Source organism: Notolabrus celidotus, chromosome 15, assembly GCF_009762535.1.
Source record: "Notolabrus celidotus isolate fNotCel1 chromosome 15, fNotCel1.pri, whole genome shotgun sequence".
Classification (NCBI taxonomy): Eukaryota; Metazoa; Chordata; class Actinopteri; order Labriformes; family Labridae; genus Notolabrus; species Notolabrus celidotus.
In genome coordinates this window covers 33,118,734-33,138,491 of record NC_048286.1, presented here as the reverse complement: position 1 = coordinate 33,138,491, position 19,758 = coordinate 33,118,734, and the positions used below count along the sequence as shown (strand labels likewise).

The 19,758-nt window shown below is 44.9% G+C and overlaps 1 protein-coding gene across 2 annotated transcripts in view; it reads left to right on the top strand.

The window, feature by feature from the left end:
* Nucleotides 1-19,656, top strand: part of larp4b (La ribonucleoprotein 4B) — a 43,316-nt gene extending 23,660 nt beyond the window's left edge. The window contains exons 7-18 of one of the 2 annotated variants that reach the window (XM_034702227.1): nt 1,808-1,944; nt 2,259-2,362; nt 2,459-2,569; nt 2,797-2,850; nt 4,173-4,379; nt 4,559-4,665; nt 6,425-6,688; nt 7,803-7,848; nt 7,994-8,164; nt 9,556-9,758; nt 10,203-10,314; nt 11,661-19,656. In XM_034702227.1, the coding sequence (XP_034558118.1) occupies nt 1,808-1,944; nt 2,259-2,362; nt 2,459-2,569; nt 2,797-2,850; nt 4,173-4,379; nt 4,559-4,665; nt 6,425-6,688; nt 7,803-7,848; nt 7,994-8,164; nt 9,556-9,758; nt 10,203-10,314; nt 11,661-11,978 (1,834 nt within the window). In that variant the 3' untranslated portion in view covers nt 11,979-19,656. The remainder of the gene's footprint in view (nt 1-1,807; nt 1,945-2,258; nt 2,363-2,458; nt 2,570-2,796; nt 2,851-4,172; nt 4,380-4,558; nt 4,666-6,424; nt 6,689-7,802; nt 7,849-7,993; nt 8,165-9,555; nt 9,759-10,202; nt 10,315-11,660) is intronic. The other variant, XM_034702228.1, reaches the window with a different exon arrangement.
* Nucleotides 19,657-19,758: the final 102 nt, after the last annotated feature.

Sequence of the window (19,758 nt, the reverse complement as noted above, 5' to 3'; positions counted from 1 at the left end):
CCTGTTAACTGGAGACTTTCAGCCGGATGCATCCCTCATAAACGTCTTTAGACCATCATTAAATATCTGATGAGGATATTTTGAAATCTTAATAAAAACTAAACTAGTTTGCATTCCCAGGAACTCCCTCTGTGTTTCAACAGCTGTGTAAACTCCACAAACACTGACACCGGTCGAAAAACGCCTTAAAATAATCCAAGATTTCCCCATAAGGCGGACAACTGTGTTAAAACATCAAACTGTCAGACCCATCTTCTTCTGCTCATCGCTCAGCCGCTGCTTCACACTCATTAATGGGTAAAAGCACTTAAATGAGCCACAGCAAGAAAAATGGCCGCTTCTAAGTGATCATTAAAGGAGCCCAGGAGCAGAGAGAGGCTGTTGTGGGCGACTCAGTGGAATCCCTTCTCTGGTTGTTCATGCTGTCGGTCATCTCGGTCATTAACGGATCGTGTTGCTGCAGGAAAACAGATATTCCTCTGGTGTTTTTATCAGCGTTACGCCTCCTATGTCAGAATGATTATAAGGACGCGCAGTTCAACCTCCCTCCTCTGTTTGGACGTCTGGATTCAACTCGGCACCTGTGGCGTCATCCGACCACAAATAAACAGACGTTAACGAACATTTTTCCCAAATGCAAGCGATGCGTTCATGTATTTGTGGTTGAATCGGTAAAGGTGAGCACTGATTTGTTGTTAGAGAGCATATTTCGTAAGATGCTGCTCCTCAAAAGGTCCCTAGTTCCTGGTGAAAGTTCCTGCAGCACTACAGTTAGCTTGTAAGCTAGTAGCATGGGGGAGATTACTCTTGTGCTGTTTATGATTGTTGAATGAACACTTGGAAGAAGACGAGCTCTAGAGACGAAGAGGATACAAAACGTCTGAAACACTCGACTTAAAGCAAGAAGACAGATTTTAAAAGTCGTGTCAGAGATGGACTGGTGTTCCAGATTAAACAGCGACCCTGTTAACTGAAGACTCTCAGCTGGATGCATCCCTCACAAATGTCTTTTTAGATGATCATTAAATATCTGATTTGGACATTTGAATAAAAACTGAACTTGGATGCATTCCCGAGGACTCCTTCTGTGTTTCAACAGCTGTCATAAACTCCACAAACACTGACACGTTCAGTGGAAGGTCTCCAGTTTACAGGGTCACTCTTCAGACTGTAACACCGGGAGCTGACAGAGAAGCATTCACACTATCAGGCTCAGAGAAGACTGATGTTCAGGAGTTACTAAACCAAGTGAATCACAGGTGTTCGTGATGTAATTGTGGACGGAGGGTGAAATAAAGTCACATTCAGCATTGTAAGCCCCGCCCCCAAAGTACCTGGACTTTTTGAAAGTAGTTCCCCCAGAGCAGGCTTTTCAAGGGGGAAATTAACAACCCCTGAACTAAAGTTATACCCTAGTTCTTGCTGTTAAGGTCTCTAGTTCCTGGGGAAGGCACCTTTTTGGTGTGACACTACAGCTAGCTAGTTAGCTAGTTAGCATGAAGGAGATTCCTCTTGTGCTGTTTTTGATCGTGCTTTATTGCAAATGGATTGGTTCGTACTACCCTGGAACTAAAGACGTCAAAACGCGCCTTAAGTTTTCAGACTTACCTTTCTTTACCTCTGTAGATCAACAGGGGCATCCCAGCAGCATTGCATTGTGGGAAACATCAAATGTGTTTTGGGACAAAGATTGTTTGAGCGTAATCGCTGTGAAAGTCCTCGTTATATTTCACCTCCACACTCTGACATCACTTCCTCTCCTCTGAAAGTGTCATGAACCACCTCTGCCCTCTTCTTTGTCTCACAGGGAGAATCTGGCCAGTGACATGTACCTCATTTCCCAGATGGACAGCGACCAATATGTGCCAATTGTGACAGTGGCCAACCTGGACCACGTCAAAAAGCTCAGCACAGACGTGGAGCTCATCGTGGACATTTTACGATGTGAGTATCGAGTCTCTGGCTTCCCCGCTCCATGATTTCACCCCCCAAACTGCGACCTAAGGGTTTGACGTGATGAAACTTTTATATTGGGGATGTTATATCAGCCTGAGCTTTGGGGCTGATTTCCCCTGAGAGGTTGTTAAAGTGCATCCAGGAGAGTTCTACCTGCTTGTGTTTGATTTGTACACACACCTTATTTACTACTTAAATAAATCCTCTCTGGCTCTAAGCTCCACTTTCATTTGATGGCTCTGTGATGTGAGGATTCATTCATTTGAGGGTTATTTATGCAAACTGCTTTTCTCACCTTCCAGCTCTGCCGTTGGTGCAAGTGGACGAGAAGGGCGAGAAGGTGCGACCCAATCAGAACCGCTGCATCGTGATCCTCAGAGAGGTCCCTGAGAGCACGCCCATAGAGGTCAGTGGATGTGCCCGGTGTTACTCTGGCGAGTGGTCGCTGTTTTTAAAAAAAGTGTCACAAGGCGATGACACCACTTCCTCTTTTGCTTCGCAGGAAGTCGAGGCTCTTTTTAAAGGGGACAACTTACCGAAGTTCATCAACTGTGAATTTGCCTACAACGACAACTGGTTCATCACCTTTGAATCAGAAGCAGATGCACAGCAGGTAACAACCACAGACTGTGGAATCAGTGGACGTAGTGTCCGTGACGTCACACATCGGTTTCTGAATCCTGTTTCATGATTTCTTTGAAGAACGAAGATGTTATTCATGTTTCTGCTGCTCTCTCTCTCTCTCTCTCTCTCTCTCTCTCTCTCTCTCTCTCTCTCTCTCTCTCTCTCTCTCTCTCTCTCTCTCTCTCTCTCTCTCTCTCTCTCTCTCTCTTGAAACAGGCATATCAGTATCTCCGTGAGGAGGTGAAGACCTTCCAAGGGAAGCCTATTAAGGTATGTTACATAACCTCACACTTTATCTGATGTTTTTGTCTAGACCGTACTCTATGTTCTATTATTAACAAAGACCCAACATCAAGACCGGGTCAGATCCAGTCCCATCTTACAGACAGGACTCAGTCTGATCTCATCTTAATCCACCATGAGCAGCGCACTTTGCAGCATTTAGCAAGTTACAGTGGCAAGGACAAACTTCCTTTAACAGGCAGAAACCTCCAGCAGGACCAGACTCATGTTAGACACACATCTGCTGAGACCGTGTTGGAGAGAGGGATAGAGGGAGATGAAGAGAGAGAGAGATGATAGTGGGGAGACGGATAGTAGTAGTTGTAGCAGCTGGAGTCTGGCACGTCCACAGCAGCAGAGATCCAGAGGAACCTACGAGACAAGGGAGCTCAGGGACTCCAGAAAGGTCTAAGAAAAGAGAGAAGAGAGGGAGACCAGAAGAAAGAAAAAGAGGAGAATAAATGGTGAAGGAATGAAAGAAGGAAAGGACGGGATAAGGAAAGGAGACAAAGGATGAAGAAACATGGAAAGAACAAAGAAAGAAAGAAAGAAAGAAAGAAAGAAAGAAAGAAAGAAAGAGACCAAAAAAAGGAATCTACAGCAGAGATCCAGAGGAACCTACGAGACAAGGGAGCTCAGGGACTCCAGAAAGGTCTATGGTTAGTAACTTTAATGGGACAGGAAGAGTTAAAGTGAGAGACAGACAGAGAGAGGAGAGAAGAGAGAGGGAAAGACAGGATCCCAGTGTGTCAGTCTAAGCCTATAGCAGCATAACTAAGACCTGGTCCAAGCCTGATCCAGCTCTAACTATAAGCTTCATCAAAAAGGAAAGTTTGAAGCCTACTCTTAAAAGTAGAGAGGGTGTCTGCCTCCCGGACCCTGACTGGTAGATGATTCCAAAGGAGAGGGGCCTGAGAACTGAAGGCTCTACCTCCCATACTACTTTTAGAGACGATGAGCAGGCCTGCATGTTGGGAGCGTAGTGTTCTAGAGGGGTAACAGGGCACTATGAGCTCTTTAAGATACAAAGGTGTCTGACTGTTAAGAGCTTTGTAGGTCAGAAGAAGGATTTAAATTCTAGTCTAGATTATATGGGGAGGCTGAAGAAATGTGCTCTCTCTTCCTCGTTCAAGTCAGTAGTCAAGCTGAACAACAACCACGTCCTGGCTCTACCACCTTGAACAGAGCTGTTAGAGGAGCAGGGAAAACTCAGTCAGGTTGATCAAAGACTGGGTTGTAGGCTCTGTGACGGATGCAGTATATCCATGTCTTCCTCTAACTTCCTGCCCTGTTCTGGTTCTTTCTACCAGGCGAGGATAAAGGCGAAGGCAATCGCTATCAACACTTTCATGCCAAAGAACGGATACCGACCGGTGGAGGTAAACCCGTACGCCCAGCAGCGCTACACATCCTACTACATCCCGCCGGTTTACAGCCCTCAGCAGCAGTTCCCCTTATACAGCCTCATCACGCCGCAGGCCTGGTCCGCCACGCACAGTTTCATCGACCCCACGCTGGTAAGAACGAGCTGAAAGACCTGAATGCACACATTCACAAATTAGCACGCCTTATCTATTCACTGTACGAAGTCGGCAAATAGATAAGGTGGAAAACGGAAACAAAGGCGCCTCCAGTCTGCCAGGAAATGCCGGCGAATGACAGTCGAGTAGCCGCTGATCTGTTATTTGTTTTCCAGGTTGCACCGTTTCACAACAACCAGTTCATCAATGGATTTACCACATCACACAGCTTCAAACCAGCGTCGTCCCCACTCACCGTCAGACACTACTCACCCAGGAACAGGTTGGTATCTCTGAAGCTACAACACCTCTGACTTTGGAAACAAGATTTTTGGTCTTATGATTTTAAACGGTCAGAGATTCAATGTTCGTTTTGTGGTTTTGCGACAGTGATGCAAGAGTATTCTGCCCCTGACATCTGGGTCGTTGAACAAATCTAAAGACCCAGGAACTTTTAGTAAAGTAGTAGCCAGACGTTTTTTGACCTTTGAACTTTACCCCGAATGTTAGCCTGTTAGCATGAAGAGACTCAGCTGGCGCTGTTTTAGATGGTGCTATATTTCATCACAGATGGATTCACTGAATCAACACGTGAGAGGAGATAAGCGCGAGTAGCAAAGACGTTTCAACACGGCTTTAAAATCCTTTTGAACTCAAAAAGCCGTGGCAGAGATCGGCCGGTGTTTCGGTTTAAACGGCGACCCTGTTAACTGGAGACTCAAAAGATTTGACAGATAAAATTTGACAAAAAAAATTGACAAATTTCTTTTTTTACAAACTAAATTTAAAAACAAAATATTTCACACAAAAAAAATATTTCACACCAAAAAATTGTTTTAACCAAAATTAAAAAAAAAAAAAAATTAAAATTTTTTTTGAAAAAAAAATTTTGCAAAAAAAAAAAATTGTTTAAAAAAAAAAAAAAAAAAAGATTTTTGAAAAAAAAAATTTGAAAATAGAAATTTTGAAAAAAAAAATTTTTTGAAAAAAAAAAAGTTGAACTGTCGAACAAAGTTAATTTTCCTCAAATTTGAAATTGTGCTCCAAAAGCAGAAAAACATGAAAAAAAATGAAAATTTTGCGCCTGAGGTTAAAAACATGTAAAAAGCAATGAATGAATCAACATGTGAGAGGAGATAAGCGCGAGTAGCAAAGACGTTTCAACACGGCTTTAAAATTCTTTTGAACTCAAAAAGCCGTGGCAGAGATCGGCCGGTGTTTTGGTTTAAACAGCAACCCTGTTAACTGGAGACTCTCAGCCGGATGCATCCCTCATAAACGTCTTTAGACCATCATTATATATCTGATGAGGATATTTTGAAATCTTAATAAAAACTAAACTAGTTTGCATTCCCAGGAACTCCCTCTGTGTTTCAACAGCTGTGTAAACTCCACAAACACTGACACGTTCAGCTGAAGGTCTCCAGTTTACAGGGTCACTTTTAAAACCGGAACACCGGGAGGAGAGACGCATTCACGGTGGGCTGAGAGAAGACTACTGTTACAAGCTGCTAAATCAAGAGAATCACAGCTTCTTCTTTTGAAAAGTACACACACATACAAAAAAAGTTGAACAAATAAAAACTAATGAAAGAAAGAGAAATCAAGAGAATCACAGATGTGTGTGATGTTATTGTGGACGGAGGGCGGAATAAAAACACTGGGGTTAATCTACCAATCAGACACGTTCAGCATTGCAGGCCCTGACCCCCAAAAGTCCTGGGACCTTTGAGAAGTACTACCCCCCTAGCAGGGGCTTTTTAGGGGGGAGATTATCTACCCCTGAACTAAATGTAGACCCTGGGTCCACCGGTTGAATATCACATGGTTCCGGGGTAAAGTTCCTCCGGTTGAAAAACGTCTATGAGCAGTCGACTTTAAATAAAACTACAAGGGGAAGAAAATACAAAAAAAAGATCAAAGTTAGTTTCATGTTTGTTATTTTCTGTCAAAAAGAAGTATAAAGTTAGTGCCTCAAAGATTAAACTTTGGTCTGACAGCATGTATCTCAATGCGTTTGATTTGTGGTCTCCTTCCTGCAGGAATCACAGTAAACCTCACTTGAGGCCGACAGTCCCGACAGCAGACCGCAGCGCCGGACTTCTCGACAACCCCGGCCTCTTTCCCACCTTCCCCAGCGAGAGGCTCAACGGGGTCCGCAGCAGTCCGCCGATGCGACTCCCCACCAGCCAGCCCAGAACCAGGTTACCCTCCACCGCAGCCTTTCCACGCAGAGACACAGTGGGCACGGGGCGAGTGACCGAGCCCTCTACCACGGACTACTCCCTGGGAATCGGGCGAGGAAGGTACGGCAAGACGCCACACACTATAACGTTAACTTAACACGCTTCATTAAATACACTTTCAGGATGTGGGTAAAGGAAGAGCACAGAGACAACTTCTGCTGTTCATTTCTAACATGTTTAATGTCCACCGTGACTGTAACACAACGGAGCACCGTCTGTTTCTGAAGCCGATCATCGGCAGGAAACATATTGGAAATGCTGAACTCAACCTAACTGAGGTAAAGAGGCGGGCTTTAAGCCTTTTTGCTAACAGCTACAGGGTGCCCGCCTGTCAATCGAGTCAGGCATGCCCTTATTTGGGCAAAACTTGTAAGTTTAATATCTTTGAAAATAACAAGTTTTTAAAAGACTTCACCTCAAGAGAGAAATGAGCTTCTCAGACCTAAACTGTTTTTTGAACCAGGATGTAAACATGTTTATTTCTGCTTCTTTGAATGTGTGTGTATGTGGTTTCCGGTGTTTCTGCAGCCAGCCTCTAGTGGACACTCCATGAACTGCAGTTTCTTTTTTTTTTTGCCTTTATTGATAAGACAGCTGAAGAGAGGTAGGAAACATGGGGAGTAGAGAGCAGGGTGAAGACATGCTGCAAATGGTCGCGGCTGGGAGTTGAACCAGCGACCCCTGTGACGAGGACTATAGCCTCTGTATGTCAGGCGCTTACACCCTTAGCTCACCAGCGCCCCGTGAACTGCAGTTCTAACACTTCCACATGGGTTTCATATTTTAAGACCACTTGGGTTGAATTGAACAAACGTATCACTAGATGTGATTCTTTGCTGAATAAATGGCCGTTTATCCCGCGTGCTGTCCGACAACTTCCCCGTCGCAGAAGTTACAGTCGCTAAAATGTACATCGTCATGTAGCAGATTGATCCTGTTTTCTTTTGTTGGTCAAAAAGAGGCATCAGTATGATTTTCGGTCCGTTTCTTAAGCAGTTAAAACTCCTCACAGGAGCTTTAAAAAGCGTCTCATCCCTGTATTCAGGAGAAAGACCTGCACAGTAAGAATGAGGGACGAAGAGCTCATGTAGAGCTGTGAAGTGATTCCTCGTTGGTAAATCATTGTTTCACATCAAATGGATGTTTGTAAATTGAAGTGTTCTCTTTCTTAAAGGAAAAATGTTTCTGCTTCTAGGAAAAAGAGGGACGAAAAGTTTACAGTAAGTACTCTTTCAGTGTCCTCTTCACAATGCAGCTTCTTTAATTACCTGTGAATAACTTTGTTTTGGTAAAGTCTCCTTCTACACGTTCTGCTTTTGTTACCGAGTCTTTGTGCCGACTGTGTTTTTCGTCCTCGCCATGCAGAGAGTGACGCCTCAGTCGCCACCGCCTCCTCCCAAACCCCCGTCTCCGAGCTTCGAACTTGGTCTCTCCAGCTTCCCGCCCTTGCCCGGAGCGGCCGGCCATCTCAAGACCGACGACGTGTTCGACAACCGGCTGGCCAGCAGCGTCGTTGTCGGAACCACCAAGGAAAGGGTAAGGACCGAAACCAGTAGAGTAAAACACTACGGTTCACGAATTAGAAGAAGAGAGGCTCTAATCTGATGTTGTGTTCACACCGGACGTATATTCACACGCAGGCCTAGACCGTAATCTATGTTCTATTATTAACAAAGACCCAACATCAAGACCGGATCAGGTCCAGTCCCATCTTCCAGACAGGACTCAGTCTGATCTCATCTTAATCCACCATGAGCAGAGCACTTTGCAGCATTTAGCAAGTTACAGTGACAAGGACAAACTTCCTTTAACAGGCAGAAACCTCCAGCAGGACCAGACTCATGTTAGACACACATCTGAATCTGAGACCGTGTTGGAGAGAGGGATAGAGGGAGATGAAGAGAGAGAGAGATGATAGTGGGGAGACGGATAGTAGTAGTTGTAGCAGCTGGAGTCTGGCACGTCCACAGCAGCAGAGATCCAGAGGAACCTACGAGACAAGGGAGCTCAGGGACTCCAGAAAGGTCTAAGAAAAGAGAGAAGAGAGGGAGACCAGAAGAAAGAAAAAGAGGAGAATAAATGGTGAAGGAATGACAGAAGGAAAGGATGGGATGAGAAAAGAAGACAGAAGGGATGAAGAAACATGGAAAGAGCAAAGAAAGAAAGAAAGAAAGAAACCCAAAAAAGGAATCTACAGCAAAGATCCAGAGGAATCTACGAGACAAGGGAGCTCAGGGACTCCAGAAAGGTCTATGGTTAGTAACTTTAATGGGACAGGAAGAGTTAAAGTAAGAGACTGAAGGTTCTGCCTCCCATACTACTTTGAGAGACTTTAGGTACGATGAGCAGGCCTGCATGTTGGGAGCGTAGTGTTCTAGAGGGGTAATATGACACTATGAGCTCTTTAAGATATGAAGGTGTCTGACCATTAAGAGCTTTGTAGGTCAGTGTTTACTCGCTCCATTCGCGTGTCAAATCCTTCAAAGCTCTCTCCCTCTTTTTCCTGCATCGATAAAGAACAACAGGTAGCGTCGTAGAGTTCGGGGTAGCCGCACATAGACACTTTCGATGTTCTCTCCATCTTCCAAATCATGAACCTAGACCGATCTGTTCTTCACATCAGATGTCACCAGAGGATCTCGCTGAAGATCAGATTTTATAACTCCCTGAGTAAGCGGATGAAGGGAGTAGAGTGTTGAACGCATCATGGTTTGGGTCATTCACGTTTGTAGCTAGTTCCATTCGCACCTAACAAGATCTTGCGTGTAATCGTGTCGTTACATGTAATTCACTCGTGAGAATGACTCTATCCGTGTCTGGTGTGAACACAACATTGGTAATGACTGAATTTGTAATGTTTAATCAGATTAACTTAACCCAGCTGTTGGCTCATGCTGCTCTCCTCCTGTTTGGTCTTTGTCTTGCAGAATGTAAGTGCTGAATCCAGCTCTGGAGGAGCCCTCTCCCCAGCAGGCCCCAAAGAGCCGCTCCGGCCCTCCGCCTCCCCGATGCCCACCAGCTTCCAGCCCTCACCGCCAGCCTCGACCCCAGCCTCAGCCTCAGCCTCAGCCCCGACCGTGACCCCCTCCGCCGGCCCGCCGCACAGCCCTGCTCCCCCCCTCCCTGCAGCGTAAGAACACTGACACTTGAATCTGTGATTGATGTTTGTGCAAGGGCGTTGTGTTCTCTCTCTCTCTCTCTCTCTCTCTCTCTCTCTCTCTCTCTCCCTCTCTCTCTCTCTCTCTCTCTCTCTCTCTCTCTCTCTCTCTCTGTCTCTCTGTCTCTCTCTCTCTGTCTCTCTCTGTGTCTCTCTCTCTCTCTCTCTGTCTCTCTCTCTCTCTCTCTCTTAACTTCATCTATATGTTGATCGCCCGCCGCTGCTCTCTCTGTGGTGGAAATGTTATGTTGTGACTTATTTTCCGATGGAGGAAGCTTCTCATGATTAACAACTCAAAAAAAACTCTTTACCCATCTCAGTCTGCCGCTTTAATTTCAACGATATTATGACGGTTAATGTTCGTCAACGAGACTACGACGAGTTAAAGTGCATCACTGATGATAATTTCTGTTTCAGGGAGGTGAAGGTGACGGAGGCGAAACCGAAGGAGGTGCAGTTGTCTGTGGAGCGAGTTCCCGGCACTCTCTCCACTGCAAGCAAATCAGTGCAAGTCAACGGTGCTGCCACAGTCAGTATAACTTCCTCCTTTTAAAATCCTCTCCTCTGTTCAACATCTCATGTGTAGATTAACTTCTATGTCAGTCTCATTACGTCGTGGACCGGTTTGTCTTTGGTTTACTGGGATGATAGAAAGACGATCAAATACGTCAGGTAGAACCTCGGTGCTCCTGCAATGTTGTCTTTAATGGAACCACATCCAGCCTGTTCTAAAGTTTAGAAGTAGTCGTAACGGCAGCGTGTTAGACTGTGTCTCAATTGAGGGGCTGCAGCCTTCAGAGGCTACATTTAAAGGTGACATATTCTGCTCTTTTTCATCAACATATATTGGTCTAAGAGGTCCCCAAAACATGTCTTTAAAGTTTATTGCTCATAAAAACTCTTTGAAATCAGATTTTGGTCTGCCTGTAAACCCTTCTTTTTCAGCCCTGCTCAGAACAGGCTGTTTTCTGTGTCTGTGCCTTTAAATGAGAATGAGCTCTCTGACCACGCCCCCTCACGGAGTGGGTGTGGCCTCGGCTCTTCAGCACGTTGATCTAATGTTTACATGTTGGCTGAATATACACGGCTGCTCACAGACCCGCGTTACTTCAACCCTCTGAATCTGATCCAGAATCTGATCCTGATGGAGAGGCGCCTGCAGCAGGACCTTTCTGAACCATTGGTCACAGATTTAGTGTTTCTTGTTGTTTTATTTGTCAGTATGTCGACGCGTGTCTTGGTACACAGCTACGAACATGTAGCTATGTGTCTATGCTAACTAGCGCTAGCACTTTTCCATGAAAACTAAAAATCATCCACTAGATCTTCAAATCTGCAGACGTGGGGAGTCAAACCGACCTTTGTGTTTATTAAGACAGCCTACAACTAGCATGCCTCCCTCCTAAGCTCCTTGTTAGCACACACGTGTGCAGGGAATGAAAAACGGAGGAGGGGTTGAGTTGTATTTTATACAGTCTATGGGCTGAACAAGCTCTGAGCTCTGACTTCCTGTTACAGACCGGATGGCGTTGTGACGTACGAAAAACGCTGAAAACTGAAACGGCTGGTTTCAGCACACATTTACAGAAAGGTGGAGAAATCAGAACAGGGGCAGAATGGACTCTTTTACTTTTCAGGGGCTTTGTAGACAGGGACACATATTTCAGGTAGAGAACCATTAAGAAGTCCATTTTGCATGATATGTCACCTTTAAAGACCGGATACGTCTCTGCAAGGCGTCGAAGGCTGTCCCATATCTGATTGTGTTAATAATCTCCTGCCTGCTTCTAAATGTTGGAGGTGAGTGGAGGAGCAGTGAGCAGGTGTTGTGTGGAATATTTCATGACTCAGTTGTTGATCTCGTTTCCCTGCCAGGAGCTGAGGAAGCCCTCCTACGCTGAGATCTGCCAGCGGGTGAAGGACGCCCCGACATCACAGCAGCCACCCGCCCCCAAGGAAGCCAAGCCAGCCTGCCCCGCCCCTGCAGGAGAGGAGCGGAAGTGCCCCGATGCCTCCACCCCCGCAGGGGACACAAAGGCCGCCAGAGAGACTTACCCCCCTTCCTCTAAAGCCGCCGTCAGACCCCCGAGGGAGGCCCGAAGGCCGGCTGGGCGGTGGGCCTCGCCGCCCCCACACCCAGGGAAAACCCCCAGCAAAGATCCCCACCACACCCCGCCCAAATCTCCGCAGTAGGGCGAGAGCCTCCTTCCCGTAAACCACGCTCCGCAGATGCGATTAAAAAAAAAGGAAATCTAAGTCAGGGCTACTCAATACTTCTACCCCAGAATCAGCAGTCACAAACGAGCATTGAGGACGCCTTCTTTTCTGGATCAGGGCTTGCAGACAAAAAGCACTTTACTGTGCATGTAGAGCACCGTTTCATTTTATTCTATTTATTTGCTTTTTTTTAATTTCCACTTTTATTTCTCATTACTCTTTTTTTGCATTACGTAGTTGTGTCGGCCCGGAGGTTGGCACAGAAAACACTGAAATTTATTCATTCTGTCTAAATGGCCTTGTGGGGTTAAATTAGTCTTGTGTGTGTGCAGCAGCAGCAGCAGCAGCAGGGCATTGTTGGAAGCCCCCCTCTCCCCCCCCCTGAGTGAGTGGATGATGGGAAAGCGTGGGTACAGACTCCACCTTTGTTGGCTCTCCATAGTGAGGGTTTGTTTGCATGTTAAGAGGCACTGTTGTGCGACTGTATGTAGCCTGATTATGGGTCATAATGTGCTTTTTTTTAATACATACTCACATCCATATGCAAGATCTTACAGCTCAATCTCATGACAAGCAGACTCGGATCGTTCGGTTTACACTGTCTCAAAGTGATTTCGTCTTCGTCGTGTGTTTTCAGCTTCAGTCGCTGAGGTTTTGCATCTGATCCTCTGCTGTTTTGCTCCCTCTGCTCCCCCCTGCTGGCTGTAGTAGTGCGCCGCCTGTGTCTGAGGGCTCATAGGAGATCAGTGCTGTTGTCGTGTCCGACAGGAGGACCTCACGGACGGCTGAAACCAAAAACTTTGCTTGGGAAGAATCTGCGCGTTCCTTGCTTAACTGTGTTGAAGTTTCCTGAAGTTTGAAAAGGAGCTCGGATATATTTACACCTGGGACCCGTCTTCACATCGTCATAGGATTGAAATGACTAACAGGTAAAAAAAACAAAAAACAAGTGTTGTAATCGCTTCAGTAGGTAAGTGCTCCTCCTCCTCTGTCTCTCCAACGAGGAGCTTTTCAATCAACTCCCGTCTTCACGTGAGTCCGCTTCCTCCTTCGCTCTTGTGGCCGTCTGCTGACATGTCCGACTACACACAGTTAGAAAGTAGGAACAACACTCAGATTTTTATCGTACGACTCAGAGACACGCTGTTATAACCGCGGCTGCGACACTTCAACGGTTGTCTCTGGTAATTCTGACGTCGGTTCTCCTGGAGAACTCGCCGTTTTTCCTTTCGGTGTTTTTCCGCCTCTGCATCCGTCTTCACCCTCCCTTTGCAAAAACCTTTACTTCCAATGAGTCATGTAGAAACTGAAGTATGGAAGCGTACCCGAGCCCAGGTTTAGAAATGTCTGAGTGATCCTTTTTAAAGGGTGTTTTTCCTGGTGGAGACATTTCACAAGACATTGGAGGGGCGACATTTAAAGCAGAGCTCGTTTCTAAAAGCTTCAACGCCGTCCTCTCGCCTTGTTTGTGTTTGAGAACGATGGAAGGAAACCAGGGATGATTCAGAATCCAGTCTGGACGAGAACACCGCTTCATTGGAGGTGAAGAAACACTGGTGAGCTGCTTATAGAAGAGAGGCCATTAACACTAGCTGCCAGACAAGTTCTCAGATCTTCACTCAGTTCAGTGTTCCTCCTGACAGGAGAGGAGGAGGAGGAGGAGGTGTTTTCAAGCTGAATATCCTGCTTAGGTAGAAGTAGAAGAAGCGCACCAGACTGGAGTTTTAGTGACTTCAGTCAGCAGTGGGATGTTTCTTCCTCAAACTCTTTCAAACAGCGGCATGTCGTCTGGTGATTTCTCCCGAGCTGCGGTGCTCAACATCAAACCCGGGGGATCGGTACCTTCAGCTCTCCGGTTTACGTCTACAGGACTTGATCTGCTCTGTAGAATCCAAAGCTTCATGTTTCCGACCTGAAGCTTCAAAAGGGAAATGATCTTAGGAACGTCTCTTTGGACGTATACGATGGGGTTTGAGCGTTTGAGGGCACGGTTTGGTTTTTTGGGCCTTTTTGTTTCTGTGTGGACGAGGGTTGTCGTTGAGGGAGTGCTTGTAAAGAATGATGAATAAGGAAAGTGAGACGGTTGGATAGATCTTGAATACTTTGGCTGAACCTCAAACAGGAGGTCACAGGTGGTTTTGGGATTCTTTGGGACGTTGTTGACCACATTGGAGTGTGAGCAAGATTGAGTAGGGGTTTGGGGGGGGGGGGGGGCTGACGAACCAAACATCCTGGAACATGTCAACATTTTCTGTCCTGGGTTTTAAAGTGTCTCTAAGCACACAGTCCTCTTACTGCTTCGCTCCTGTGTTCCCCCGGAGACATCGTGCCTGACAGAAGCTGAACTTTAAAAGCACAGAGTCAAAGGAGAAACCATCCTTTACTCACCTTCTGAACGGAGACACCACATGGTTAGGTTTTTGAGGAGGTCTGGAGGATCTGGTGGACCTTTTGTGATTTGCGTGGTACGAGTGCAGATGGCGGCGGCGGCGAAGTAGGGGGGAGGGGTTGTTGTTAAATTTAGGCTTTGGTTGGGACGTCTGTCTACTGTAGCAGCCACTTTTGCAGATAACCAAACCAAGTCTTGGACTTTTTAAACTGAAGCGGTCTGAGGGAGGAGGTAGAGGAAGCGGTCTTTGATAGAAGCAGGACGGAGGTGGATTCTGAAGTTGGTGTTTTTTGGAGGGGGGGGGGGCGTAATCTTTTCCCTTTGTGTGCTCGGGTTAATCTTTCACCTCAGATGCAAACCATCCTTAAAAAAAACCACTGTACTATACACACAATAAAAACCTACTCCACGTGGGACCATGCATGTCTCGCCAAAGTCTTCCTGCAACAAGAAGCATTCTGGGTAATCCCACTAAGAGAAAACAGGAGCCCATCTGGAGAAGGGAAAGCTTTATTTACAAGCCTGTACTCCTGCTCATAGCTGCTTTTGATTTGGACGCTAAATCTTGAGTTTGCTAAAAAAAAAAAATCTATTTTTGGATTTTTCTTTTGAAGGACTGAGATGCACTTGGATTGGTCGATTCTTTTCGTTTTTGCTATTTTTCTCATCGGTGGAAATGGAAAAAAAAAAAAGAAAAAAAGATACAAATGCACCATATCCACATATTTATAAACCAATGCTGTTTATTCCATGAGAAATATCGTTACCCTTTTCTTTTTTTTAGGGAGAGGAAAAGAATAGAGACGCTTCGCCGTCTCTAAATGTAAAAAAAAAAATGTCCATCCAGTGTTTGAGAAACTTGAATTTTATTTAAACTTGAAAAATGACTTTGCCTTAACTTTTATACAAGACAAGCATAGAGTTTATTTCTTTTCAAAAAAATCCCCAAGATGTTAAAGAAGTGTGGGAAGTATTCAGACGTCACAAGTCTTACAGAGAGAGAGAGAGAGAGAGAGAGAGAGAGAGAGAGAGAGAGAGAGAGAGAGAGAGAGAGAGAGAGAGAACACACTTAGCAGCATTTTCTTCTTTTCCCTGTTTTTGTAAAATGTACGAAAAGAATCATTTTGATTGTTGCTTTTTGTTTCTTGTTTGATAGTTTCAGGTTGTTATTTTGGGGAAGATTATAAACCTTGTAAATGCAAAACTAGTCAATACTGTATTAAATTTGTGCACTTTGAAGTGTGTGCTTTGCTTGTACAGTTGTAAATACTCAGAAAAATATAAGAGGTACCTTAAAATGATTATTAAAAATATATTGATCTTGTTGAATTATTAATGTTGCTATCAAGCTGGATGTAGGATATTAAAAAAAAAAACGTAATGTTGTGCTTTTTGGAAATATTTTTGTTGAATTTTTTGTTTTGTTTTTGTTTATAGTTTGGGTGTGCGGAGCTTGAATTCTGCTCCACTCTGCAGCGTGGGCAGGTTGTCTGATTGTACATTTTCATGTTTTCGTTTGTTGTCTTGCATTCCATTTTTTATTTTATTTTTTGCACCTGGGCATACAGGTGTGTCCTTAGCCCCTCCCCCTTTTCACTGTGCACTAATTGGAAAGAGCCTGTGGTACTGACAAGCATCTTTTATTACAAACATCGCAAAGCTGCGTGTCCACCGACATCCTCTTTTTAAGCTCTGGCTTTTATTTTCTGTCACCGTTCAGACCGGATCTTTAAGAAAGAGCGACTTTCTTTAAATATCTTTGAAGAAATATCTTTGAATATTACTGTTATAATAACCAGATCATTAGAAAATGAAAGATGTTTTCTGACGTAAGCGTTATCAACATGTAGACGATGACACTAATACCTAATACTCAAATAGATGTGGTGATGATATTTATACGTGTGCAACTTTTATTCAAACTGCAGTGTGTCCATACAAGCTTGGTCAGGGTGACGCCGACAGCTCATCTCCACAATCAGACGCGAAACAAGAGCAGGATGATTTATGACTCTTTGTGAATAGACTTTGAGACAAAGCAGAGTCGGGGAAAATGATGCGCACTTTCAAATGTGACTTCCCAAAAATGTTAATTCCGATTAACCCACCAATCTAAAGGTCAGAAAACTCCAAAAGCTGAATTGATTTAACACAGGGTCGCAGAGTCGGCGGTTCACAATGTCAAATAGTTACCGAGTGTGGCTAACACTAGCAGAGCTAGCACCACCACCTGTGCTGGTTCCTCATCGCTCTGGTGGAGTGTGTCAGTTTAACCAGACACAGCCGACATCACAAGGTCAACATACTGACAAACCACGCGTGATCTGTCACCTGTGCTCGTTTACATCCAGGTAGTAGAGCTTTAGAGCAGTATGGCAGCAGACGTTAACTGTGGTTAAAGCGTTGTTTAGTGGCTGGCGGCTGCGCTACAGCTTAGACACGGCTACGACTGACATTTAAAAAGTATTAACTTCTTTTAACCGACTGATAATTCTGCAGCTGACTAGCGAGGGTGACGACATTTAACTGTTAAGTCGATGAAACGCACACATCCTTAGACTAGACTATAAAGCGCTTGAGTCAGCCTAGCTAAGTAAAGAGCTAGCATGTTGCGAGTTAATCTGAAAAAGCTCAATTCTGCCTTTTTCGATTTTTTTCCAGTTTTTTTTTTTGGCTTCCGGAAACCGTCGCTGCACCCCGCTCCCGTTAGCTAAGAAAAGGTTACATGTCATAACTGAATACATCGTCATGTATCGTCTGTTTCCTGTTAGTCAATGAGCTTTTTTTAATCGCTGATTTCAAGGCAATTTTTTAATCCTTGAATCGAGCCGCGCTAGCCTTTTTCCTGTTATGAGCTTCAATGCTAAGCTAGGCTAACAACCCCCCCATGCCTCCCACTTTTGTGCTTTACAAACACACAAAATAATTACACCCTTTTTTCTAAAATGAACTCTTAGAAGATACCGCGCTACTCTTATTAGCACACGACAGCTCCCGCTCCGATGAACAGAATCAAGTAATGTTTCAGGCTAGCCGCCGTTAAACACCGACTTTCGTGAACTTGTGGTTTTACTTGAATTTAATCGAAGGGGAGTTTTGCTTATTATCGTCAGTTATTGAAGATCTTAATGTAACTAGCTGTACGAGATCTTTGCTTTGATCAATCATAAAATTATCCGACTTAAGTTTTATACGCACAAAAAGTGCCGAAACTAAGTTCTAAATCATGCCGGACGTTGTACGCCAACTTAAAGGACTTTGGTGGAATGTGAAAAGGTTGAGGTTTCATTCGCTCTCCTACGTTCAGTGCGTAGCTACAGCTTGGATCTGGACAGAAATCGGTGATTGATTAAAGAATCGAGAAGCAGAAGCTGTGCGGACGTCGGCTCTCTGTATCATCACCACGTTGTTGCGCGCCGATGTTAGCCCGACCTCTTACAGCCAGCTTAAAGAGCGATGCCTGATGGACACGCCCCCTGTTCCCGTGCTTTAAGGTTGATCTGATACTTGGCGCCCCATTATCAGAGCCGAAGCACGATAAAGCACAGATCATTTCACACCTTCAGCTTGTACGGCAGCAGCAACACTCGAGGGCGGGGGGGTAAATGTTTCAAGAAGCCAACCTGCAAAGACGACCGCAAATTTGAAGGCCCCATGGATTGTACGTTTTGGCACATTTCTTTAGAAGCTCTTTTGGGAAATGGAGCGAAATATGCGGTTAGTTGTCGTCGTAGCAGGTTGAGCTTTAAAGTTCCCTCCCAGGGTGTTGATGCAGCTACCAGACGGACACAAACTGAAACCTGCTCGGTGTTTTCACGTCTGTTTCTTGAGCGGTTTGGTTTCCGGTTCACGATCGTCCGCTTTCATCGCTTCCCCCTTCCTGAGAAACAAATGTTCAAAGTGTTTTCTTCTTTGGCTTTTTATTTGTTTTGTTGTTTTTTGGGGGAGTGGGGGCACAGAAGCAGAGGCTCAACTGGAATCACTCTTTGTTTTTGTTTTCAGGTTTCAGAGCGAGTGTTCCTGCACGTTCAGTACAGTGACACCCGCAGGTTGAGATGTCTGTTAAAACCATTTGATCACATGTGGACTGCATTTTGATGTGGCAAAGAAAACCAATAACTGTGCCATTATCCAGCTGTTGTTTTTGTCTTTACTGGGCAGTTAAACCTGTACATAGCTGAGCGCTTGCCATCTCGGCTTTAGTTTTTCGTTTTGTTTTTTTTAAGATGTGATTTTCTTGTTGTTGTTTTTTTTTTGTTTCCTTTTGAAAGTCCATCAAAGACTTCTCGCATCAGGAGAACTCTACAATGTGACACCACTGACTGTAGGAGCAGATTCTGTGCATTGTAACTTTGCGGTCGATCCCTGCTGAGGTCGCGGCATGTTTGACCTCTGAACTTTTGAGAAGCTGATAACAAACTGGGCATCCTGAACTGTGATTGTGTGCATGTGTGGAATAATTAAAAATGTACCACCCATAAAAACCCAGACCGACGCAAATGTGTGGTGGGGGGGGAGCGGGCGGGGTGGACTCTTTTCCTAAAGTGCGGTTCCTCAGACTGCATGGTACCGCTCCTGAAGGGATCTCCTCACTCTGGCGGCCGCGAGTTTCTGCACGCCTCTCCTGTATCATGAACACAAACGCTCCATTTGTGGCGTTTTGAGAAGCTCCTCCTTCTCATGGACTTCCACATGGAGCCTCATATCAGCCTGTCGGTCGGTCGCCTCAGCTCTCTGACTCCTCCCTCCTGTTTTCCCGTTTTTGACAGTGCCATTTTTTATTTTATTTTATTGCTGTTGTTTTGGGTTTTTTTAACTCGAGGGTTGCATCTTGTCGTAAAAAAAGGACTCCCTTGAGGTTGTGTGTTTTTTCTTTGTCAAAGATAAAATGCACACCAACTGACTGGAACGAGACTCCATGTCTTTATCAACTCACTGTGGTTTAGCTCATTAACACTCGTACCCTGCTACGCTAACAGCTGTGGACAATCGATGACCCCCATCACGTTGGGGTTCGGACTGATAACTTTGCCTAACGACACCTTTAACAGATGTGGGATGGAGGCAGCGTTCAAGAGGGCTTCTTCTTTGTTTTCATCTTGATTTTTCTTTCTTTTTTTTGGTCTATTCTTCCATCGAGACTGGAATCAAGCGTACATGTCAGCTATAGATAATTTAAGTTACTCTGTGTCATGATGTAAAACTGTCTAATTTGGAGAAAAAATGTAGCTTACTGAAAAATAAAGATTTAGGCACTGTTGAAGAGCCGCTGTTTGTTTTTCAACTTCTTCTGAAAATATGTTCCGCTAACAAATCTCATATTTTTAGCTTCTCTACGAAGGAGAGCCGCAAGTAGGATGAAAAATA